At 38.0% G+C, this 12977-nt stretch overlaps 1 protein-coding gene across 1 annotated transcript; it reads left to right on the top strand.

Annotated features, from left to right (window-relative positions):
• The first annotated feature begins 2697 nt into the window (after positions 1-2697).
• LOC107146077 (thyroid receptor-interacting protein 11-like) lies at positions 2698-6050 on the top strand. Its single transcript, XM_048786318.1, is given in 2 exon segments — positions 2698-4024; positions 4084-6050. Coding segments are annotated over 2 exon segments (3294 nt in total).
• The last annotated feature ends 6927 nt before the right edge of the window (positions 6051-12977 follow it).

The following is a 12977-nucleotide window of genomic DNA, read 5'->3' as shown; positions in this document are numbered from 1 at the left end:
CTGAAAGTTCCACCTAATGGCATCCATCACATTCAGCTGGAAGGAAGTAACAAAAAGTTACTATTAGCTGGGACATTGTACCTAAATAAAAAGAGGATTGTGTTCATTGAGAATAAGAGAAAAATGGAAACTCAGGAACCATTAACATTCCCACCCATGATTATAAACAGCAAACTCAAACTGTGCTCATCTCGAATGATACACTGCATTCCTAAGCTCATGCCAAATGTTCTTGTTGATATTGTCCCACATTATAATAACCAATACATCCAGCAAACTGTGAACCACAAATGAAAGACAACCCAAGTGGGTCATCTAAGGGATGAGAAACAAGTTCCTTCCCAGTTATAGAGTGGTTATGTTGTCTAAGAGGTGGTCATTTCCTGCCTGGGCCCCATCTCCTTTGTCCCTGAATGGAAATGACTCAACTAGCTGTTGGGTGGCCAATGTTCATTGCATGCTGTGCAAAGATCGCAGTTGAGATTCCAGCCTTCTTTCCAACCAAACACACACTCAGAATCATCCACAACACAGGGTTTCAGGCATCCACTGACAATGCTGGCACCAAAACACATCACATCCCTTGGCCACTCACCGCATGCCAAGCAGTACTCTCAGTACTTTACACAGATTGACTCAGGGCACACTGGACTGTATGACCACTGGGATGCGAGACTTCTCATGGATAGAAGACTTGGTTATGCCTGCCCCTAGGTTTCAACACTGGATGGACCAGCTCTATATGCCAGGGCAGTGCCATGCCACTCCATGCGAGAGCACACACTACATGCTGCCAGTAACCACAGGATGCACAGGACAGAGCAGAGAGCGTCAGTGCTCCACAGGCTTTCCCAAGTTAGCAGGCAAAGCAGACAGCCTGATATTTAAAAAAAAAAAATAGGAGGAAAGCATCATTTTCTGTATACATCTGCTTTAAAATTATAGCTTAAAGGCTATGCTTAAAGTAAATAAATAAATAAATAATATTGGGATTTATTTTATTAAAAAAATTAGAAATCCCAGTCTCATAAATAAGTCTAAGTCATATAAGTCCTAGTCTTATAAATAAATCAAGTTGGGTCTTGTAGCAAGAACATCTCAATGTACAAATAACAAAAGCACATTAGGATTACAAGGCATACATGTGGAAAAGGAGTCTCTGATTTCCAATATCATTCTCCCCAGCCCAGTAGTAATGAACTCTTTCCTTTTTAATTGGTGATGGTTTGATTTGGGAATCTGCATTTACATTCTTACCTTCAGTGTGGTTAAGATGAAAGTATCCAATACATTTCATAATTTATTTATAATCTATATATAATCATGGCATTTGCAGGTAAATGGATGGCGTTGGAGAAAATAATGCTAAGTTAGCCAGTCCTGAATGCTGAATGCTTTCTCTGATATAAGGTAACTGACCATAATGGGGGGGGGGTGCATGGAAAAATAGAGGAAATCTAGATAGGCCAGAGTGGTGGGAGGGGAAGGGAGGAAGCAGGGGGGTTAGCAATGATGGTGAAATGTGATACACATCCTTATCCAAAGTACATGTATGAAGACATGAATTGGTGTGACCATACTTTATATACAAACAGATATAAAAAATTGTGCTCTATATGTGTAATAAGAATTCTAATTCTTATTACACAGATTCTACTGTCATGTATTAAAAAAATAAAATCAATAATAAAAATCATCTTTTTGGTGTTGGGGAATAAACCCAGGACTGGATACCTAGTAGGCAAGTGCTCTACCACTGAGATATACTCCCAACCCATTAAAAAAAAATCAGTTTTGGGATTGGGGCTGGGGCTCAGTTTTATAGTGCTCACCTGGTATACATGAAGCACTGAGTTCGATCTTCAGCAATGAACAACAAAAAAATAAAGGTATTGTGTCCATTTAAAACTATATATATATATATATATATATCAGTTTTGACACCCTTCCTCATATATCAAGTTATGGGAGCTCAACATGTTAGGAAGGGGTCAAAACTGATTTAATACCTGAAGAAGTTGAATGTAACCTTCCTTTTGCTGTAAAGATGTTAATTACCAACATAGAATAAGGTAAAAATTATAAGATGGTCCCTAAGTAGAAGACACCTTACTAGCATGTTTATCTTTCTTCCCATTCCGCTATGTCTTTAATTTCATTTTCTTGACTTAGGGCATTAGCTAGGAACTCAGGAAGATGTTAAAAAGAAGTAGTAGTAGAAGTAGTAGTAGTGGGAAAGTTTATTATCATTAAGAATGAGGTAGGGGTAATATGGCAGCCAGCGCCCAGGCAGCAGGGGAATCCCGCCAGCTGGGGAAAGTTGCTAACACTGGGCTAGAAGTCACCCAAGCCTGAGGGTGGAAAGTGAGAAGGAGCCCAGGTACCACGGGGGTTACTGGGCCACTGGTGGCAAGTCCCTGTTGCAAACCCAGGCCAGGCCTCTGCATTTCTAGGCAGAAAGCAATGGTTGGCATGAGCCCCGCCCTTCATGGAACTCTGAGTGTTTGGATCATAATTGGCCCCCCAGCATTCCAGGAGTTTCAGAACAGAGGTGGATAGAGACAGAGGTGGTTTTCAGAGGTGGATAGAGACAGAGGTGGTTTTCAGAGGTGGATAGAGACTGAGGTGGTTTTCAGAGGTGGATAGAGATAGAGGTGGTTTTCAGAGTGGGTCTGATGGCCCACTGAAATTGGGCAGATGTCATCCTGGTTTAGAGGCCTAGGCTCCAGTTTGGGTCACTCCTTGGGCCAGGTGGGGGACAGCTTGGATTCCCTCACCGGCCATAAGTCCAACGTCACCAAGGACGAGGTTCTCGACGATTTCGAGGATGTAGAAGCAGGTTTACCTAGTTATTGGAGAAAGAACATTGAAGATACCAAATGGATGATCAGATATGACAATGAAAGACTTAAAAACTATTGTACTGACCTGGAAGAAAGGTATGCAGCATCCGAGCTACACATCCAACATCAATCTGCAAATTACCGAAATGAAGTGGCACAGAAAGAAGTCGAAATCAGGCAACTGAAAGCAAGACAGTTTGTACTAGAGGATGAGTTGTTGCAACTGAAGTCAGCTGCCCAACCACTGCATTCAGGAGCTGGTGGTGTACCATCAACCACTGCCCCGTCTTCATTCGGTCATGACATCAGTCATGGTTCAGCTTTTCCCGGTGATGACATGGACTTCAGTGACATCATTTCAGCACAACAACAAATCAACAGACTCTCAATTGAAGTTTCAAGACTCGAATTCGAAGTTGGCCGTTGGAGCACTATTGCTCAGGCACAGGCAACACATAATTCAGATCAAAGTGAAATCTGCCAACTACAAAATACTATTAAGCTACTTGAACAAAACCGAAATCAAGACCTTGATAATCATCAAGGTGAAATTGCAGTTTTGCAGAATGTACATCAACAGAAACTGACAGAGATGAGTCGCCGGTATCGAGAGGAACTAAATGACTCTGAAGAAAAAATTTAAAAACTTGAAAATCAGTTACAGCAAGGTGACTCAGGAGTAACAGTAACTGATGAGTCTAAAATCTGTGACTTGCAAAACATGATTCAGGTTCTACAAACTGAAAAACTAGAGTCTGCCAGGAAGATCGAAGAACTTGAGGATCAACTAAAAGACATAAACAAACAATTATCTTTGGCACAAAATGACACAGAGGTCTTGAAGAGAGAAAAAGAGCAGCTCAGTGTGCAAAAGCAACAAACAATGGAACAGTGTGAAGCCTTGAAGCTGGAATGGAGTCAATTGCAGCCTTCTGTGATGGAGCAGAAAGAGGAGGAAATTGGGAATTTGTGGAAAATCAGTGAACAAATAAAAGCCCAGTTGCAGGAAGACACACACAACACTCCAGCAGACAATTCTGATAGTTTTCAAAAAACAAAAGTTAAAAGTCTTCATATAGAAAACGGAAGTGAAAAACACCAGCTGCGTAACCATGAAACTGTAAAAGGAGGGAAAGGAATCCAACAACCGGAACTTGAAATTCAACTTGCAAATGAAAAGAGTAGATCTTTAACCAACCAGATTGATCAGCTGTGTGAAGATGAAGTTAGTCAACTCAAGCAATCCAGCAACAAGCTCTTCAGGCTAAAACTTATTCAGGAAAACTTGATATGATTCCACCCCAGCTCTTGGCTGCATCATCACGTACCTCCCAGTCAGCAGAGGTCCAAGAGCTGAGACAGTCACTGCAAGAAAAAGAGGCCACCATTAGGATGCTCCAGGAAAATAACCACAGGCTCTCTGATGCAATTATTGCCGCCACAGAGAGAGAAAGCAAAGAACATGAAGAAATGGATTCCGAAATTAAACAGCTCAAGGAAGAACAAGATGTGTTAAACACTTTACTGAAGGAAAAAGACCTCTTCATCCAAGCCCAAAGTGATCAGTTACTTTCTTCCAATGAAAAGCTCACTGACAAAGTGAATGAAAATGAGTTGTTGAGGCAAGCAATAACCAACCTAAAAGAAAGAATATTAATTTTAGAAATGGTCATTTCTCAACTCAAAGGGGAAAATGAAAAAATGATAGAAACATCCCAAGAAAAGGAAATGGAGTATCAAGCATTACAAGAGACTAACTTGAAGTTCTCTGTGATCCTGCTAGAACAAGAGTACGAGTGCCAGTCCATGAAGGAGCAAGCTCTTGCCTTTGAGCAGCTGTTACTAGAAAAAGAAGATGGCAAGGCTGGGGACTTAAGTCAGCTTTTAAAAACAGTTGAATCCATGCAGGAGAAGACCATCCTATTTCACCAGGAGAGAGACCAAGTCACCTTGTCTCTAAAGCACCAACAGATGGCAAACCGGACCTTAGAGCAACAGGTTCAACACTTACGTGACAAAGAATTACACTTAAAGCAGGAGGTACAAAGCCTGAGGAGCCATCTTCTAGAATCAGAAGATTCTTACAGCCGGGAAATTGGGGCTGCGGAGAAGAGAGAGAGGAACCTGAGAGAGAAAGTCACACTATTGGAGGAAAAGCTGCTCTCCTCTTCTAATGCAAGTCATCAAGCCAGTGTGCAGGTAGAGTCCCTGCAGAAACAGGTGCGTTTCCTCTCCCAAGAGAGGGATGAGAACGCACTGCAGCTTTCGCGCTACCAGGAACAAGGAAAGCAGTATGCCATGTCACTCACTAACCTGCAAAAGGTTCTAGAGCATTCCCAACAAGAAGAAAAAGCTATATATTCTGCTGAGTTACAAAAGGAAAGACAACATACATCGGAATGGAAGGAAAAGGCAGAAAATCTAGAAAGAGAGGTATCGTTATTACAGGAACGCTTGGAGAAAGCCAACCGTGTGTTGGATTCAGCAACCAGACCTACACAACAGTTCCATCGAAAGGAAGAACAGATTGACCAAAGTGAGCTCCCAGGAGAAATATTGGACGATGCCCAAAAGGAATGGATGAACTCAGAAAATGGCACAGAAGGAAAAGTGGACAAAGCCCTAATGAGAAACCTGTTCATTGGGCATTTCCAGACACTGAAAAATCAGCGTCCCAAAGTGTTAAGGTTAATGGGAAGCATCATGGGCATTCAAAAGGAGGAAATGGAGCAGTTGTTGAATGGAGATGATGGTGGTGTTACTAAGTGGATGAAGAGATGGCTTGCAGGAGGATCACAATGTGTCCTCAACACACCTTTGACACCAAATGAGCAACCTGGGCTGAAGAGTTCTTTTTCAGAACTTTTTGTCCAATTTCTGGAAACAGAATCTCATTCATCCATTCCACCACCAAAACTTTCTGCTTGTGCCATGAAGTGTCTAGACTCCAGAGGAAGGAGAAAGGAACTTGCAAATGTACCAAGAAGTGTGAGAGACGCAGCAGAATTCAGAGCTGGTAAAAGAGAGGCTGTGAATCCATTCTTGGCACCGTGTTCTGCGGCTGTGCCACTGATTAGCCTAGATGGGCTTGGACCTGGTGGACATGGGAATCTCCTTTTGAATCCCATCGCAGACTTCATGCCCACCTTTACACCATTGCTAGTGTCACCGGACAATAGCGCCAGGGTTGTACTAAAGGACCTTTGAAGCAATTCAAAGTGATTCTCAAGCCAGAGATGAGTAAGCACTTTAAAGAAGAAATAAACACTCTGTTCTTTTTATAAAGTGGCCTTTTCAAAAAGAAGTGATGTATTTGTAGGGACAAAGAAAAAAGTTAACAAATAGAAGTACCAGGTATTTTGTCTCCCCCTCCCCATTTTTAGTGTGTGTGTGTGTTTGCTGTAGCACTGTTTTAAAATAAATTTTTCTTTGTTTACCGTAGTCCTCTTTTTCATGTGATGTTTTGTTCTGATGCTATCAGGTAATCAACAGCAATAATAACCATAGCTCCAACCCCCTTTTTTAGGATTATATTTGTTACATTTAATTATATTAAGATAAAAATGATACATTTATATAACAGACAGAATAGAAGAAAAATCCAACCCATATGAAACCCATATGAAAAAGATACATACCTCAGAATTTGGGCTAGCTGAAAATAAAATATGATGTAGAAAAGTTGTGAATGCTTTAGTTTATAAAAGAAAACAGTGTATAACTACTAAACGAAAATTACAGTGGGAGGGCCTGAACATGAAGTTTAGTGGATAAATTCTAAGATTCTTTTAATACAAATACCATGACACCTATCCATATTACTTCATTCTATAAAAAAGTCACTTGACATTCATTTTGTTTTCTAGATGTTACATATGTCCAGAATGAAGATGACATTTGTCAGTCAGACCCAAAGTATAATCACATGCCATCCTTTTTAACTTGTAAGAATGTATCATTAAGTATCTGGACTGTTTACATACTTTGCTGGGCCCTTCAGGAATGCTTTATAAACACATTTTTAAAAACATCTGATCAAGAAAAAAAGTGGGGTAGAGAAAAAAACATTACAAAGTTTTGAAAGATGAAAAAGTTAACAAAGGGGTAGTTAAATCCTTTCTTATTTTGGTAAATTAAGGTAAAAGATAAGTCAAAAGTTTCTAGCTTAAGTCAGGTGATATCAGAGAAGTGAAAAAGCAGATTATGTAGCAAATGCTTCTCTGACACCTATAATTTTTAAAACCATTAAGAACATTTTTATTAAAATTGATTCAAATAAAATTTAATATAGATTAAATTATTTAAAATAAATCATTATAATTTATTATGGATTAATTTCACTAATTTAATTTATTTTGTTAATTTAATTATGAATTTAATTGATTTCATTAATTCATTTTATTAATTGATTTTATTTATTAATTTAATAAAATTAATTATTTGCATTTAAAATTTTATTGAATTTTTTAAAGATTAGTTTAAAAATTAATTTTAATAAATTTTAATATAAATCAAATTATTTAATATTCATTATGTAATTTAATATGAATTTTAATAAAATTAATTTTGATAAAATGTTCTCAATGTTTTTCGAAATTTCAGGTGTCAGAGAACTATTTGCTATGTAATCTACTCTTTTCTCTTCTTTGATTTCACCTTACTTGAGCTGGAAACTTCTGATTCATCTTTTATCATAATTTACAAAAATAAAAAGTGAAAACAAAATACCTAGTGGCTATATAGATCAGACAAGAAAGTGGGAAGACAGTAGAGTATATAAAACAAATACACATATATATCAAGAAAAATAAAAAACGTTAAAAATACCAGAAATTGGTGGCAGAATAGAGAAAGAAAAAAATTTAAAAAGAGTAAAAAGAATGTACAACACAACTCAAATATACTATTCAGACATCCCAGTCCTCAAAATCCTAATTCATGCAATGTACTTGGCTTCACACATGTTGGGGATGTGAGGGCAGGAGACAGGAGAGGGAGTGGGGGACAAAAAGGGGGAAAAAATCTTGAAGGAAGACACAGGGATTGTTTTGCTGGGGGATCAGTATCTTTCCTGCTTCCCTTCTCATCCAATAGGTGGTGCCCTCTGTTGTTAGCTGGTATCTCCACCCTCAGGTTGGTGAAGGTAATTAGAGTGTCACTGTGCCAGGTTAGTGGCTGCTGGAGAGAGGGGGAGTCAGAAACTGGGTATGTGGAGGATGGTGATGAAGGTGACCCAAGATGGAGGCTCCTGCTTTAAGCAGTGCGGTGTCAGGTTGGGTGGGGGGAGCCAGGAGATGGTGTTGGAAGATGAGTTCAGTGACCAACAGTGTCGGCTGACTTCAGAGCCTGTGTGAAGTTCCTGGTTGCAGGCAGACTACTGCACATAGGGGACTGTGTCCACTGCTGCAGAGGCCCAAGATGGTGGTGACTGGGGAAACCCCATGTTGGTAGGTGGGGTTCACATGGGGATGGTGACTGCTGTTTCTACTCATGGGAAGCTGCCAGGTGTTCTCCATGGGAGCGGCATGTGTGCTTTCTGCTCGCCTAGGTGGCCAAAAGTTCTTTGAGGGTGCTGTTGGAGCTGCCTATGGTCTCACTTGGGTACCTGGTTGCCCTGACTGGATGAGTAGTTGTGACCCTGAGGTGAATAGTTGGAGCGCTGAACAAGTGCAGGGGGCAGGAATAAGCTTGCAGAGAAGCAGCAGTCTCACTACTTGCATCCCAGGTCACAGGGCAATGCAGAATGCTGCCTCCCTCTGGCCCACCATCTTGGATCCAGAAATAGAAACATTTGTATAACAAGGTGAAAACAAAACTAGTCCAAAGATGTAAAGAGGTCTGACTCCAACTAGAACGAAATTTGATTGTCAATTTTTCCATGATTAACTGAATATTTCTAATGTATTTAGGAGATAGGAAGTTTTGATTATGTGTTAATGGTTAAAACTTCATTTCCAAAAAATTAACAGGTGACACTGATTCACACAGTCTCACCTCTCTTCTTATCTAACTTATTTATATTGCCATTCTTCCATACATTGAAAAGGAAGTTCCCATAGCTGTTCATATGAGAAATGTTCAACTGCCTCCTGAGCTCTGCCCAGTTGGCATCACAGATGCTCCTCTAATTAACCCCACCATACACAATTTAAACAGATAAATTTCAAGCAACAAAATAAAGGATGCTATCAGTAGCCTACCAACCCCCCAAAAAGCCCAGGACCAGATGGATGCACTGATGAGTTATATAAGATATATAACTAAGAACTCACACCAACACTTCTCAAACCATTTCATGAAATAGAAAAAGAGGGAACACTTCCAAACACATTCTATGATGCCAATATCACCCTGATTCCAAAACCAGACAAAGACTCATCAAAGAAAGAAACTTCAGACCAATATCTCTAATGAACATAGATGCAAAAATTCTCAATAAAATACGGGCAAATGGAATACAAAATCATATCAAAAAGATAGTGTGCCATGATCAAGTAGGGTTCATCCCAGATACACAAGTTGGTTCAACATACAGAAATCAATAAATGTAATTCATCACATCAATAGAATCAAAGACAAAAATCCTATGATCATCTCAATAGATGTAGAGAAAGCATTTGACAAAATGCATCCCTTTATGTTCAAAATACCATTTTATTGTATTCTACCTATTTTGTTCTCCCTCTTTCTCCTTAAGGACTTCTTCCTTCCCCTTCCCCTACCTTTCATCCCAAGCATTATGACTTTCATTAGGTGTAATTTTCTAAATGCAATTAGGTGAATGTTTTGAGGCTGTATAAAGGGATCCTAAGTTCCTAGCCACCAACAAATACCCTGGTCCATTTGCCTGTTAATATCCCCCTTCAATAGAGCAATCTTCCAAGGTAGCCAAGACATACCAACCTCCATACCATCTCAGCACCCTACCTAAACATAAAGTCTTAAGACCAAACTGCGGATCGCTATATGCCTTCAGAATCCGTATGACTTTTATGAAAAGAATGAATTGGCTTTAAATTACATAAAGCCCAACATCTCTAGACACAGTCTCCTATTACAAAAGAGAGATACCTAAGATATACAAAACCAAAACAAATTTATAGGAGAAAACAGAAACACAGCAGTCAAATAAAGTTGGAAAGTAAAGTGAGCACCATGAAAAAACAAGGGAAAAAAGGATTTCAAACAATGCAGGATAGCTTAAATTTACAGGAGAACCTAGAGGCATCAGAAAAATGGTCAGATAAAGAACTCAAGGCATACCTGACTCAGATGGAATGGAATCTTAAAGAAGTCATTAGACAGCAAATCCAAACAATGAAAGAATACTTTGAAAATGAATTACATAAACAGATTCAAGAAGCAAAAAGTCAACTACCACGAGATAGAGATTTAAAAAAAATCAAACAGTAATCCTAGAAATGCAGGAAACCATAAACCAAATAAAAAACTCTAATGAGAGTACTACAAGTAGACTAGATCAAGTAGAAGTCAGAACATCAGATATTGAAGACAAAGTATATCAATTTGAGAAGAGTGTAGTCAACACAGAAAGGATGGTAAGAAACCACGATCAAAACATCCAAGAGATATGGGATATCATAAAAAAAACAAACTTAAGAGTCATTGGGATAGAGGAAGGTATAGAGGTCCAAACAAAAGGAATGTGCAATCTGTTGAATGAAATAATTTTAGAAAATTTTCCAGATATGAAAAATGGAACAGATGTCCAAATCATGAAAGCCTACAGGACCCCAAACATACAAAACCGTAATAGACCAACTCCAAGACACATTATTATGAAGTTATCCAACATACAGAACAAGGAGAGAATATTAAAAGCTACAAGAGAAAGGAGGCAGATTACATTCCGGGGTAAACCAATTACGTTAACGGTTGATTTTTCATCACAAACGCTGAAAGCGAGAAGATCCTGGAACAACCAACGTATTTCAAACGGTGAAAAATAATGGATTCCAACCAAGAATATTGTATCCAGCAAAATTACACTTCAGGTTTGACAATGAAATTAAAATCTTTCACGATAAACAAAAGTTAAAAGAATTCGCAGTCAGAAAATCAGCACTGCAAAGCATTTTGGGCAAAACACTACAAGAAGAGGAAATGAAAAACAACATCCAAAACCAACAGTACGAAGTAACTCAGTAAAGGGGGAAAAATAATCAAAGAGGAAAAACAAGTCAAATTAAAATAAATAAATAAATAAATAAATAAATAAATAAATAAATAAATAAATAAGCAAACATGTCTGGAAGTACAAACCATATATCAATAGTAACCCCAAACGTTAATGGCTTAAACTCACTAATTAAGCAACATAGGCTAATAACCTGGATTAAAAAACAGATCCAACAATATGCTGCCTTCAGGAGACTCATCTGATAGGAAAAGACATACACAAGACATAATGCAAATAGGTGAATGTTTCGAGGCTGGGAAAAATCATTCCACTCACATGGTCCTCGGAAGCAAGCAGGAGTGTCCATACTCATATCGAATAAAACCGACTTCAAACCTAAGTTAACCAAAAGGGATAAACAAGGACACTATATACTGTTAAAGGGAATCATTCACCAACAAGACATAACAATTATCAATATTTATGCACCAAACAACTGCGCAGCTATGTTCTTAAAACAAACTCTCCTCAAGTTCAAGAGACAAACAGACTACAACACAATAATTATGGGTGACTTCAACACACTTCTGTCACCATTGGACAGATATTTCAAACAAAAGTTGAATAAAGAAAACATAGAACTCAATAACACAACCAAGAACCTAGACTTAACCGACATATATATAATATATCAACCATCATCAAGCGAATATACTTTTTTCTCAGCAGCACATGGAACCTTCTCAAAAATAGACCATATATTATGCCACTGGGCAACTCTTAGAAATTATATAGGAGTGGAGATAATACCATGCAGCCTATCCGATCATCATGGAATGAAACTGGAAATGAACGATAAAAGAAGGAAGTAAAAATCCTGCATCACTTGGAGAATTAACAATATGTTACTCAATGATCAATGGACTACAGAAGACATAAGGAGGAAATCAAAAAATTCTTAGAGATAAATGAAAACACAGACACAACATATCGTATTCTATGGGACACAATAAAAGCAGTTTTAAGAGGAAAATTTATTGCTTGGAGTTCATTCCACAAAAAAAGAAAAAAACAACAAATAAATGATCTCACACTTCATCTCAAAACCCTAGAAAAAGAAGAGCAAAACAACAGCACATGTAGTAGAAGACAAGAAATAATTAAAATCAGAGCTGAAATTAATGAAATTGAAACAAAAGAAACAATTGAAAAAATTGACAAAACTAAAAGTTGGTTCTTTGAAAAAATAAATAAGATCGACAGACCTTTAACCAGGCTAACGATGAGAAGAAGAGAGAGAACTCAAATTACCAGTATACGGGATGAAAAAGGCTATATCAAAACAGACAACACAGAAATACAGAAGATAATCAGAAATTATTTTGAAACCTTATATTCCAATAAAATAGAGGATAGTGAAGACATAGATAAATTTCTTAAGTCATATGATTTACCCAGATTGAGTCAAGAGGATACACGCAACTTAAACAGACCAATATCAAAGGAGGAAATAGAAGAAGCTATCAAAAGACTACCAATCAAGAAAAGCCCAGGACAGGATGGGTATACAGCAGAGTTTTACAAAACCTTTAAAGAAGAACTAATACCAATACTTTTCAAGCTATTTCAGGAAATAGAAAAAGAGGGAGCTCTTCCGAATTCATTCTATGAGGCCAACATCACCCTGATTCCTAAACCAGACAAAGATACTTCAAAGAAAGAAAACTACAGACCAATATCTCTAATGAATCTAGATGCAAAAATCCTCAATAAAATTCTGGCAAATCGGATACAAAAACATATCAAAAAAAATGTGCACCATGATCAAGTAGGATTCATCCCTTGGATGCAAGGATGGTTCAATATATGGAAATCATTAAATGTTATTCACCACATCAATAGACTTAAAGATAAGAACCATATGATTATCTCGATAGATGCAGAAAAAGCATTCGACAAAGTACAGCATCCCTTTATGTTCAAAACTCTAGAAA

The sequence above is a fragment of the Marmota marmota genome, unplaced genomic scaffold (genome assembly GCF_001458135.2).
Source record: "Marmota marmota marmota unplaced genomic scaffold, marMar, whole genome shotgun sequence".
Classification (NCBI taxonomy): Eukaryota; Metazoa; Chordata; class Mammalia; order Rodentia; family Sciuridae; genus Marmota; species Marmota marmota.
Note: the sequence above shows the minus strand (reverse complement) of the source record. Positions and strands in the feature narration are given on the sequence as shown.